This window comes from Pseudopodoces humilis, chromosome 5, assembly GCF_049639895.1.
Source record: "Pseudopodoces humilis isolate 2021_Gansu_Grassland_sample_001 chromosome 5, ASM4963989v1, whole genome shotgun sequence".
NCBI classification, from domain to species: Eukaryota; Metazoa; Chordata; class Aves; order Passeriformes; family Paridae; genus Pseudopodoces; species Pseudopodoces humilis.
The window spans coordinates 38,863,753-38,876,298 of NC_142204.1; the positions used below are offsets into that span (position 1 = coordinate 38,863,753).

Genomic DNA, 12,546 nt, shown 5'->3' on the forward strand with positions numbered 1-12,546 from the left:
CAGAGCCACACATTACAGAAGGGACATGACATCCCAAGATGTTTCGCTTTTCCTGTAATTAAAAGGAATCAACAGGACTTCTCCCCCTCACACTGGCAAAAGACTTTCCAAAAAGAGCTGAAGTAATAATTATAAAAATTTTTTAAAAAATCCTGATAAAAACAAGAATTATTCTGCTAAAAGCAAAGCCAAAAAAAGTTTGTTAGCCTTTCAGTTCCATGACATAAACTAAATTTAAGGAACATTGTATGAACTTCCTACCATCTATAAAAAACACATTTGCTGGCTAGCAGCTCTAGATTGTAGCTCACCAATTTAAATTTCTTGGCTTAAATGTATTTCCTTGGTCAAATTTTTAATTGTCCTAGCTTGAAATTAAAATTCAAAAGTTTCAGTTGCCACCTCTCACTCAGGCCAACAGAGGGGCAGGGGAAAAAAAAAAAACACAGAAAGAAAATCACAACAGAAAAGGTAGTTTCCCAAGTTACTTTGAGATCAGTGAATATCTGCATAGGTAACAGATGGAAAACAAATCCAACAAAGGCAGCTTAGAATAGAACGGATAACATATTAAAAACAAAACAAAAAGCAAAGTGCAAACTGGAGCAAGGGAAAGAAAATACTTAGTAAAAAAATGTAAAAAAGCCTTTGAACACATTACCAGAGTCAAAAAAATGCAGTTTTATTATGGAATCTATTGGGAACTGCATTGTGAAATAAGAGAAAGTTATTAAACTAATTGGACCAGTTTGAATAGAAAATGTCTTGGAGAAAAGGGAGGACAGATTATTCCAGACAAAAGACCAAAAAAATCCAAGTCTAACTCTTCCAAAGGGTCCTGAGGATTTTACCGTTTTACCAATTACAATCAGGCTATTTCAGAAGAACATTAGTGGAAAGAAAACCTCTTTACCTAACATGCTAAAACTGACAAGGAAGTGAGATCTCTAACCACATGAAAATCACTAAGATTTCAGAAGTGTTACACTGCAATGAATCTTCAGTCACTTCCCAGTTTTTCTTCAAGGCAATTACCTCACCTCTACTGCTGGCTTTGCTGGGTCTGCCTTCCCTTTGGTATTCTGGCCAGAGCACAAAGAAAAAGGCACTGCAGCACATCTGTACCATTTGTAATAATTCATTCTGGTACTGTCTTCCACAATAACTTATTGTAAATACAGCTTTGGGTTTCAGAGCATTTTTTTCTTCCTCCTTTCTTCCTCAATTACCCCCAATTTCTGGTTTTGCTGCCATCAAAAATTGTTAAGGATTCTCTTGAAATTAGTCCTACCTTCAAAGAACTTCTGCAAGGCCTCATTTTCTCCCACGACATCCATGAAAAGCCAGTAGAAGTGTTTTGCTCTGGTACTACTTGAATAGCTCCCACTGGGACAAATGCACTCTCTTCCAGATGATTATGAACATGCCAAGGAACATATCATGTTTTTATCAGAGGTTTCAACGACTTTGTCGCAGCTGATTTCATTCCTCCATAACTGGAGTCAGGGTTATAATTAGGCTTTATGTAAAGGTACACATAAAGGAGACTCTAACAAGGTTTTTGGGGGAAGATGATGTGGGTTCTAGCCAGTCAGTAAGTCTAATGTTCTTGTTTTAAGGACCTTTGTTCCCAGTACTAATTACACATGCGCAAAAAATGCAGCAATAAAAACTACTTATCTTGTCTTTGTACTTTCACACAGGTCATGTAATTAGTACTACCAATGAAAGCAATAATAATCAAAAATGCAAGAGCAAAGCCATCACTGGCAGGGAGGTAGAACTTCTATGTTGTTACTATTATTGAAACTAAATCACACATTAGCCTGTTTGGCTAAAGTAACACTGGAAAACATATGAGAAAGCAGAACATGGGAACAAAGCTCTTTTAAGGCTAGCAGCAAACTCTACTTTCTCTTAGTTCATCTTTAAACACTGAAAACTGCCCATTCTGTCACCACCAAGCAAACAGGAGAAAAATACTCAAATGTTTTGAGTAGGTATCTAAAAAAGGCATTTGTTGCATAGTTATGAACTAAAGCTCTGATGAAGTCTGGAATTAGGACATTTTTGGAAGTAATTATACCCACCAGAAAAGTAGTTGTTGTCCAGTTTTTACAAGCCCCAGGTACTCACAGTGACACAGGTTTCTCATGATAAAAAGCTCATATGAAAAACATAATTTTGGAGTAGGGACATGAAGACAGAGGTCTTCACAGCATTTACAACATGTTGATGCAATTGAGCCAAACAGTCATTACTACTGAGATGCACTACATGGGGTACACCTTTGTACAAGAAAATCACCTCAGCATAATACATTTTGGATACTACCATGTATAGAAAGGACCCTTCTCTCTGCTTGAAGGCACGACAGGATTTTGTAGTTGTAAAGGATATTAAGTCAGAATCGCACCAACTACTGGTAACCATTTGCCTACTGTCATGGGCAAATGCTATGACATGAGCCATAGCTAATCATGGGAACAGTTCTATTTCATTATCTAAACTAAGGATTAACAAGCATTTAGGAAGCATTTATGAGCTTAACATATTAATACCAATAAACACAGCTTGTTTTCTAAGAGTGAGTAAAGCCAGACTTCCTTGACATTTTTGAATGGATAAACAATCCTTTAACGACTGCTGGTAGAATTATTCCAGGTTTCCACAACAGCAAGTAGTACCCAGTAAGGGGAGATTAAGAAAAGTATTCTCTCAGTACTAAAACAGCCCAGGTTGGACATACATACCCCATTACTAATAATATCTAGGTTCAGTTGTTTGTTTTTACCTTAACATTGAAATATCCAGTCAAAGCCAACATTTGCAAAGTGTTTTCACGTATATACAAGCAACACAAAGATGGTACTAAATTTCACCACTCATTCTATATTGACTTCTATGAAAACAGAGAACACTGCAGCAAGACAGTGATTACGAATAGTGTTGGTTTTGGTCAGCATCAAAGAGATCTGCATCTACTGAGATGCCTCTAAGTGAAAAAAAAACCAAAATATGTAAGTTCACCTTCTAGTCAGTTTACCTGTCAAAGTTTTAATCCTGTGTGCAACTGATTAACAGTTGTCAGGACTGAGATCCCATGTTCTTCCAAAAAGGCAAGTCTAGTACATACCCACAACCATGTTCCTTGTAACATCATCAACTCTCTGCCTTCAGCTGAGACAACACCCAAGAAAAAAATGACTGCTTGAACTTCAAGTGCCAAAGAAAAACTTCCAACAGAAAAAGCATCTCTTAAGAGGCCAGGATCCTTTCTCGGGTTTCTCTGACACCATTTTTTTCATACACACAAATCGTAGCATTATATGGAAATTATCATCAGCATGTTAAAGAAATCACACAATGGAAATTTCCACGTTTCAAGAACAACCACAGGGAAAATTATGTATAAGACATTGAAAACTGGAAATTCCAGAAGAGTGGAAGGAAAAAAACTAATTTAAAGGAATGAAAAAAATTTAGTGAAAGAAGAGGGAAAGACAAAGTTTTTAGCAGTCATAGAGGGGTCAGAATAGATTTCTAACCAAAGTGCAAACAAGATAATTTTATCCATCCTTCATATTTGACAAGCACCCTTCCTTAAAGAGAAGATAAATAAACTCAGGTTTATTGTGCTGTGACACTTCACTATATGTGTTCCTCTTCCTACATACATATTGTTTAAAATTACAAGTATAAGAAAACAGCACTTCAAACAATTCCAAGCTCTCCCAGATGTATGTTAACTGTTCTGGCATGCATCCATAGAGAGCTGCATAAGTGTACCTAAATGCTACAATAAAGAAAATACCAGGCATTTATTTATTCGCTCTTCATAAAATCAGTTCTACATTTTGGAGTGTCCTACTGGGGAGGTTAACATCATTCTGCATCACAAAGAACAGAAGACAGAGACTGTTTCAGATTAACACTTTAATCAGAAGTTTTGTTTTTAAATGTAAATTACAATCACTGATACACCTGCAAGTGCTTACCACATTTGTTCAACTAAGTATTATATGTACGCATATACAGCATAGGTCAGTTTAAAACAATCACAGTACTTCTTAGTGCCATCTGCAAACGGAGAAAGATCTTGGACCCACTTTGTGGAAATAAATATCAAGTGACAAAAAAAGGTTCAGCAACTTTAGTTATGTATATTCAATGAAGTTCATGCACGCGCAAGAGTAAAAAGTTTTAGAGCTCTTCTTTGTAATAGCCAAGTTTTGCTAGTGACATCTCTCGTCTCAGCTGCATAACTTCCCAGAACATCTGATCCACTAAAAAAGACAGAAATATCATTAAATATATCAAATTCACATTTTATTTCAACTGATGTATTCAGGCTGCCTTATTCTACATAAGTTTTGGGGAACTTTATAACAAACATCTGGTAAAACCAGCACAAGTACGTGTACGAGCTAATTGTGCTTGGTTATGACAAAATTTGTTCAAGCACATATTCTGAACATTCTAAATGAGAGTCCCATAAAAATTCCTCAGATTTTAAATTTCTTTAAAATGGAGAACAGAACTATATCAGTACTCCTTGTCAGTTTCAATTAATTGCAATTTCTTATTTAAGTTTCCCTGTCCCTAGACTCATTCTGTAAAACTAAATGACTACAAAAACAAAAAAGTAGAGCTTGTTGAGTAAGAATTGTTTCACCAAAGAATCTGTAATTTTGTTAAATTTTGCCATTTATAATCTTTCTTGCTCCTTTTTTTTCTACAGTAATCTGCTAGCAACAATAACCTGGGTAAGACAGACCCTTTTTTCTAATTTCATCTATATCTTCCTAAACATGATAAACCTAAACACATTGGCTTAAGCTTCTAGACATCACAGCAATACAGACCAAAATCATGGTGCATATAATTATTCAAGACAAAATTTCCATGTAGTCAAGATCCTGATGTAGAATGTCTACAAGTATCATTAACCTGAACAAATACAAGGTTTTCCCTACCATAGTTCAAAAAACACTTTTGTAAAAGTGACCTCTGTCTGAAAAATTCTATGGCATACTAGTAGAAATGCATGCAGAACATTATACAGACAATTACAATGAGTGCCTACATTCCTGTGAATGTATTGTTGAAATCCTTATATAAAACGAGGAATGCAAATTCTATGTTCTAGTAGTAAAGATGACAACTGAGCTAAAACATTAAACTCTTTTCTTTTCTTTTTTCTTTTTTTTTTACAAACTTCTTGGGAGGAATAAATCAATCTGATAATGCTGAAAATATTTCATAACATGATGTAAAAAACCCATTAATTGAGGGGTTTTTTTTATCTCAATAGCAAAGTAAACAATTTAGTTGAAACTTCACAGGTCCTTTTGGTGAAAGTAAAAGCCTTTTAACTACAAACCATATTAAAACTTAACATATTTTCAAGATCTTCAGTGATTCTAGTCAGTCAGTAAAAATTACCAACATCTGAAGGTTTTATTAAACATAATTAAGTATAGGAAATAGCTGAATTTCCAGCAAATTCCATGACCCTTTAACATTGAAAATTAACAGCATTATTTTTTGTAAGTAAGTCTATCTATCACCTCAGGAGTACTTCAGGTTTGAAATATTTGGGTGTAGCTAAAATCCTGAGCTCTTGAAATTTGGAAACATCAGGAAGAGATGACTATAGGTGAGGTAGCAAAGCAGGGCTAATTCTAGCCAAATTCTTGATGAAGCAAATCCACAGAGACTTGGAAACTGGAATAATGAAATGCACAGACATCCATAAATATTACAATGTTTAACTGTTTTACTTTCAGAAATGCAACTGAACTAAAAAAAACTTACATTTTCACAGTGAAAACAAATATTCTAATTTACTATTGGCACAGGGCTAATGACACTTTTTCCACTATCTGTGCTCAGTATTTCTGGGAGCCTGAGTGATACGACCTGTTTCAAAAAAAAATTTGGACTGAAAGCTGTTTGGCAATATTCTTTGACAGTTAAATCAACTGTGTGCAGTCTAAACACAATCAAATCACCTTCTTTCCCTTTTATAGTGATAAACAGGTAAAGTGGTCTTGAAAATGAAGACAAAACTATGCCTCCAACATGCGATATATTTTTAAATTCCAGAATTAAGTAACTAGGTGTACCGTGAATATGTTTTCACATATTTTATATGGACATACTGGAACCACATAGCACAGCTAAGCAAATTCCTGAATTACTGTGCAGAAACAGTTCAAATAGGCAGTTGTTGGATATGATATTCTGACATGACCAAACCAACTGGGTAATAAAAGGTAGGGAACCCCTCCCAAGTCACAGCCTGAAGCAATGGCAGTAAAAAACACTTTTCTCTTTTGGGGTGGAGGGTAATCAAGCCTTACATTTATAACCCGAGCCCCAGTCAAGATTTGGCGATGCCACTGCAATGATCTCATTTCTCACCTGCACTCAGATGAATGATTACAAGTTTTCTGTATATATAAAAGGTTACCTGTTTACATTTTGCAATTTTACTCAAAATATTGTCTTTCTTGCCAGTTCCCCCTGAAAAAACAGTCTGACAAGAACAGTTATCTCAATTGCCATTGCACAAAATGAGAAGATGTGCCAAAATACCAATACCAGATCAAACCAAACTGAAGTTTTTTGTATCCAAAATGCCTCCACATTCCATGACAGATATTTGATTTTTGATTACTGTGTGGAAAAACTGTGACTAACTCCCCTAGTTAGATTTTGCTTTAACATTTCTTACTGTATAAGGGGTTTTTAAATGGACTAAAGAATCAATGCATTATAATTTTCTGTTTTAAAAAATAACTTTATTGGAGAGTGAAATACCACAGTATTCTCAAGATTACAACAATGACTATAAACTGATAACTTGTAATGTCAGGTCACAGCTAGCAACTTTGTTGCACAGAGAGCAACTTTTAGGAGCAGGCACTATGTAAATGTCTCTTTATGTAGGTCAAATACAATTTTTTATACTTACCATCTTGCTGCTTCAACAGTCCTTGCTGGATGTACCGAATATATGTAAAGAAGTTACACACCGAAGTGATCTAAACTCATATAAAAATAATGGTGGTTAATGTAATTTTGTATACAAGTGTGGAAAAAATAGCTAAATAGCTACTACACAAAATTAAGTCATAGTAAATCTACTTACCCTGTAACGACAGAAAGGAGAAATGTAGTAGTAACTGCTTGAATCTCCTAATTTGATTCTATGCTTGCATGACTTACTTTGTCCACTGAGAGCACACTTCCTACAAATATAAAGGTCACATGATTCAATAAACAAATCTGACATTAATGCCTAAACACATGTGTTTATCGTGTGAATGTAACTGCTTCATATTGGCAAAGACTGATGAGTCTCTCTACCTTCATTTTGCAAGCCGCAATTATTACATTATGTTGTCAACTATTTGAATTCCACAAGGCCTAATTTAATTTCAATACTGGTGCATTATGATGCTTTTTTTGAATTCTAAAACTTTCTTCAGGTCTGGGAATGCACTTCCATATTCACTAATTTAAATTGGCTTGACAACTCTGGCACAGTGGGATTTCTTTAATTAACTCTTAATATGTCAAATAAACATTTTAAAATTTGATGTTGATTAAATCATGATGCCAACATTTAAACAGATTTTTTTCAAGTTCCACTTGATATTATAGATATTATTGATATTATTGATATTATACCTCATCCTAAAAAAAATCAGCCCCACAGAAGAGCAGTCAATTCTCTGAGATGCATTTTAAATCCAGTTTTGCATTTATGCCCAAATTGAAATCATATTTTACATTCAGAGTATAAAATCTTTTGGGACAAAGGAAAATGGCCTGTCTGGCAGAAATTCTTTCTGTTACGATTCCAAAAAGTGAGAGTAAAATAATCAAATTTACTTCTGGTGTATTGCAACTATGCAATATTCAGGAAAGGTCATTATCACCACAGACTGTTCCCAAAAAAAGAACAATTTAGGAAAACAATGGATTTTTAAAGATAAGAACAATTTGATTTATTCGGAATGTCTGTATTAGAGCATCTCAGATGAACTGGGTTGTTATGGCAACCACTGTTTCATTAATTTTGAAAGCTGCTGGTTCTTCTTTCTCCCATTTCTACCTCATGAAATTAGGGAGTCTAAGAACAAGCAGCCTTTCAAAAGTGAAACAAAAATGACTAAGCTCCTGTGACTCTGAACAGTGGCTCACAGGCCCTTTTAAATTGCCTGCAGATGATCCACAGAACCATGTAAAACAGGAGAAAATTGATGTGTGTATTTTATGGTTTTCCATAGCAATTTATGAGGACTGACAGCAGTTCATTAATACAAGAAATCCTAAAGTAGCTGAAGCAAGCTGGATCACAATTTCAGTCTAGCTTTTGTCAGAAGACAAACTTTCAACCCTAGGAAAATAAAACCCTTGTATTCCTCTGGTTACGTAACTGCCTCCTCTATGTTGTCCTCCATCACACCAGTTAAATCCTGAGGGCTCCTGCTGGTGACTCAGTTTCGTGCTGTGCAGCACACTCAGCTCAGTGCTTTGCTCCCCATGGGGACAATTATGTGAATCTTCTGGGGAAACCCAGCTGTATTCTGTTAAGGCAGCACTCACTACACACCATCACAGTTACCATTCAGTAACTTCTGTATATTCAGAACCTTTCTGTACTACTATCATAGCTCTCTGTCCTCCTCCCCTCACTATGCTATTTAGGCTCTTACCCAGTATTTTATGCATCCATTCCCCTACATGAATGTACAACAAAATGCAAATGTACAACAAAATTACTTCCTTAAAAGCATTACTCTAGCTTTTGTTATTGTTTATTATCCGTTTGTCTATATTAAGGTACCCACTTAAGAAGACAGTTTCAATGAAAAAAAGCATTCTGCACTGTATGAAAATAAAAACCTGAAACTGCTATGCTGATTCAGTGAAAACTGCAACACCTGTTTCCCATCCAGTGCAAATAATAATATATAAGGCAAAGCACAATTGCTGTCAAATTACACTTAAATACTGCAGATTCCTTACCTATTACTTATCTACAAGCAGCTCCACAAAAGTTCGCTTTTACAGAAGAGTTGGAAAACGAGAAAGTAATTTCCCTGACCTTTTGGTATAGCTAAAATAACTAAATTACAACTTGTGCATCGTCATCTCAAAACATCAATCTCTATCTTGCCAAATATTTAAGGATTTTCTAAATTCTGATTTAAAAGTTATCCTATACTGGAGAAAAAGGGTTAAAAATATCCAGAAATTTCTGAATGATGCAGTTCAGTCTCCTGTCTGGCTACGTATTTCATCACATCAAGATGTAGCAAAGGTACTTGAACCGCAATGACTTTAAATCCATTTGCCAGTTGTTCTTTAATGACACGTGACTTGTTTCATTGGTTTCTGACTGTCCAGATTCTCTGCTGTTTTCATGGAACACAGTTTACAGTGGCAGATTTTGGACAGGAATTCACTATCCCTTGAGTAGCTCCACTACTGGTGTGGGCCCCTCTGATGAGAGGCTGCTGCAACTCAAAAAGTGTGTTCTAGTGACAGGAGGAAGTTGAAAAGTATTTGAATGCTTGAACTTCACAGGCTAGAAGGGAGCAAAGACTAAGTCATAAAACACAGAAAACAAGTTTTCATTTTATACAGTTTCTTTAAAGAGAAAATAAAGAATTTTGAGATGTGTCAGTTGTAGTTTCTCTTCCACACAACAGAGGAAAAACAAGGATTTAAAAACAATGGCAATGAGAAAGAAAAAAATCTTGGGAGTCAGATGAAAACATTTTGATGGAAGTTTTCTGTTGTAAAATTGAGCTCTCTCAAATCAAATATTACAGAGTAAATTGTCAACTTGTCCAAAATACCTCCAAGAGAAAGGTCAAGTCCTTCTCAAGATTTGGAAGGATTCAGATTAATATCCAGGCTGACTTTGCTTTCTTACTCAGACATCCACTAAGGCATCCTACAATCCCTTTCCTTCTCCACATCATCAAAGCCCCAGTGCCTCAGGCAAGTCACTCCCACCCAATTTCAATGTTTGTATCAGTACCTGACAAGAAATCTTCCTTCACACTTCTCAAGGACCATTCCAGAATTTATAAAATAACCTTCCCTCCTGGTCTTTTAAACATACTTCCTACTTTAGGTTCAAACTGTCATTTGTCTTCATTCCCACTTACATTCCTCCTGCTCAAATTCAGAGGATTAACTATATTTCTTAAATACTTTGTCAGCATCCTACATATGTCCTAGTTTTTTCATGCCACAAGTACTCCAGATGTCATAAATCCAGCCTGTACTATTTCAATACCTATTTCTTTCATTATACTTTCCACCTGAGAGCTTCCAGTTCAAAACCATCTGGTTAAAGTATCAGAATGGTCTTCTCCAAAGAGGTGAATGTTACTTTCAGGGTCAATGCATCAAGACAAGCAAAAGTCAAGCTCTCCCCAAATTATAAGGTTTGTTCTATATTAGGGGTTATTTTGAAGTTTCATTTATTAGATGTTTACTTTCCCATAAAATTTGTAACAACAATCTTGAAGTCTTAGATTTTAGGAAATTAAATTTAAGATACACAAATCTGACTGAGGTAAACAGTTGATAGCAGTTTTCTCAAGCCAAGAGATCTCAAATGAGTCAAGATTATCCCCCTATGTGTTAGCTCAACATACTTTGGTCCCCCACATTCAACTGCAGAAGCTTTCACAAATCGAACAGGTTGCAAGCCAACAGGTTCAATGCTCAGAGTGTTGTTTTCAACAGCTTCCAGAACAGCTGAGGCCAACTGCAAGAGAAATTTAGAAAGCAGTTAAAAACAGCTCTACTTCATCCATTGCTTCAAAGCAGTGACATATTTCTTCTTCTGGAAAGTTAAGAACACAGTGGGGGAAAGAAAAAAAAACATCAACCCACCAAACAAAAATTATATTACAAATAAGATTTCACTTTTATCGCAAGCAAGAGGTCCCATTTCCAAGCTCCTGTACAAATTCTGCCCTACAAATAACCCTGCCTTCCCTGAGGCAACCTAACTTCCTTTCCTGTTCCTACAGCCAGGAATGTAGTTAAGCATGTTTAAAACACTATTTTCAGCCTTTCCTCATACACCCAAATAGCACACGTATTTGTACATGCTGTGCTCTTGTCAGAGACAATATGGCACAAACTTTATTTTAAAAAACTGTATTGTGTTTTATGAAAAATACATAATTACGCTGCATACATTTTTATCTTGAATAAAACAAGTAAATAGCATGTCACTGTTTGTCAGCTAAACATTGCTCTAGCAAGGTGTTCAAACAAGACTGAACAATATATAGAAAAGCCAGCTGCAACTTTCAAACACTGGTCCACTTAAAGTTTAACTTTGCTCAGGTTTTTCATGCTCACTCCTTATAAACAATCATAAGACACTGGAAATGTGACTTTGCTTGATTGGAGTGAACACTTGCCCAAGACCTCTGTTTCAAATAGAAGCCATTACCTGGTTTTAAAAAAGGTGCAACTTATATTACTAATGAAATAATTTTGTTCCAAAGTTCCTTCTACTAAGTAATAAAAATATTTTTTCTATTGTGCTTTAATTATTTTAAGACCAGGACATTACTATTAAAGTAGTTCATATGAAATACTCTCTCTGCCATCTCCCAAAAGCAGAACCCTACACCTATACACCAAAGGCTATGGAAAGTTAATGTAATACTTCAACCATTCACATAATTGCACTTTCAATTATTCAAAAACACAATAGATGTGTAATTTATTGTTTGGTTTAACTGCACACTAGCCTATCAATAGTCAAGTAAAACAGAAGCTGGTCACTACACACAGCATCTGGAAACAATAAATGGTGTAACTGAAAAGTGCTAGAAGCCTCATTCTTCCCTTAAAAGGCAATACAAATCTACAGTAATTATACTACCAATGAAGAACAAAATCCAAAATTAAGTTGCTGCAAAAGACAACAGGATGGCCTACTTACTGCAGAAGCAATTTAATTCCCATAGTAACCAAGTAAACTCTTTAGTGGGAGAGGTTCATATGATGCTGTACACCAGCCATAAAAAACTGGTACACAATTAACTAAAAGAATGCGTGCGCTTATGGCCAGCAAGTAACAGCAGATGAAAAGCATGGGAAAAGAACATAACACCTCCTGAAAACAACATATAAACATTATGAACAGAATGTAGGATTTTCTGTGTGAGCTGTTTAATTTTACTGCGAAAGAATATCAGTACTTAGGCCTTTAAAATTTCTTGTTCTTATTTTAATAAAGATCTAAGAGTATGCTCCCTTTTCCCTACTGACCAATACTATAAGGACAGCCTGTAAATGGTGCTTAAGAACAAAAACTAAGCAAAGCAGCTGGATCTGTAATCAGTTCCATGTTATTCCCAGGACAGGTAAAACTCCAGTCTTTCCTGTGTATGGGAGAATGCGTGAAAATAACACAAGGAACAAAGTCTCGTAACTTGATTCCTCTAAAACCGTATTTACCAACTGCCCCTGTTGAATCTTAAATCCTAA

General features: G+C 35.4%; 2 protein-coding genes across 4 annotated transcripts in view; both read right to left on the reverse strand.

The window, feature by feature from the left end:
* MYRFL (myelin regulatory factor like) overlaps window positions 1-1,581 on the reverse strand; it is a 37,607-nt gene extending 36,026 nt beyond the window's left edge. Inside the window, exon 1 of the mRNA XM_014248886.2 lies at window positions 1,292-1,581. Coding sequence (XP_014104361.2) covers window positions 1,292-1,337 — 46 coding nt within the window. The 5' untranslated portion in view covers window positions 1,338-1,581. The remainder of the gene's footprint in view (window positions 1-1,291) is intronic.
* A 2,335-nt stretch (window positions 1,582-3,916) lies between these two features.
* RAB3IP (RAB3A interacting protein) overlaps window positions 3,917-12,546 on the reverse strand; it is a 32,569-nt gene continuing 23,939 nt past the window's right edge. For all 3 annotated transcript variants that reach the window (XM_005519356.3, XM_005519355.3, XM_014249039.2), the window contains 4 exons: window positions 10,689-10,801; window positions 7,157-7,256; window positions 6,980-7,049; window positions 3,917-4,286 (listed from right to left, as the gene is read on the reverse strand). In XM_005519356.3, the coding sequence (XP_005519413.1) occupies window positions 4,204-4,286; window positions 6,980-7,049; window positions 7,157-7,256; window positions 10,689-10,801 (366 nt within the window). In that variant the 3' untranslated portion in view covers window positions 3,917-4,203. The remainder of the gene's footprint in view (window positions 4,287-6,979; window positions 7,050-7,156; window positions 7,257-10,688; window positions 10,802-12,546) is intronic.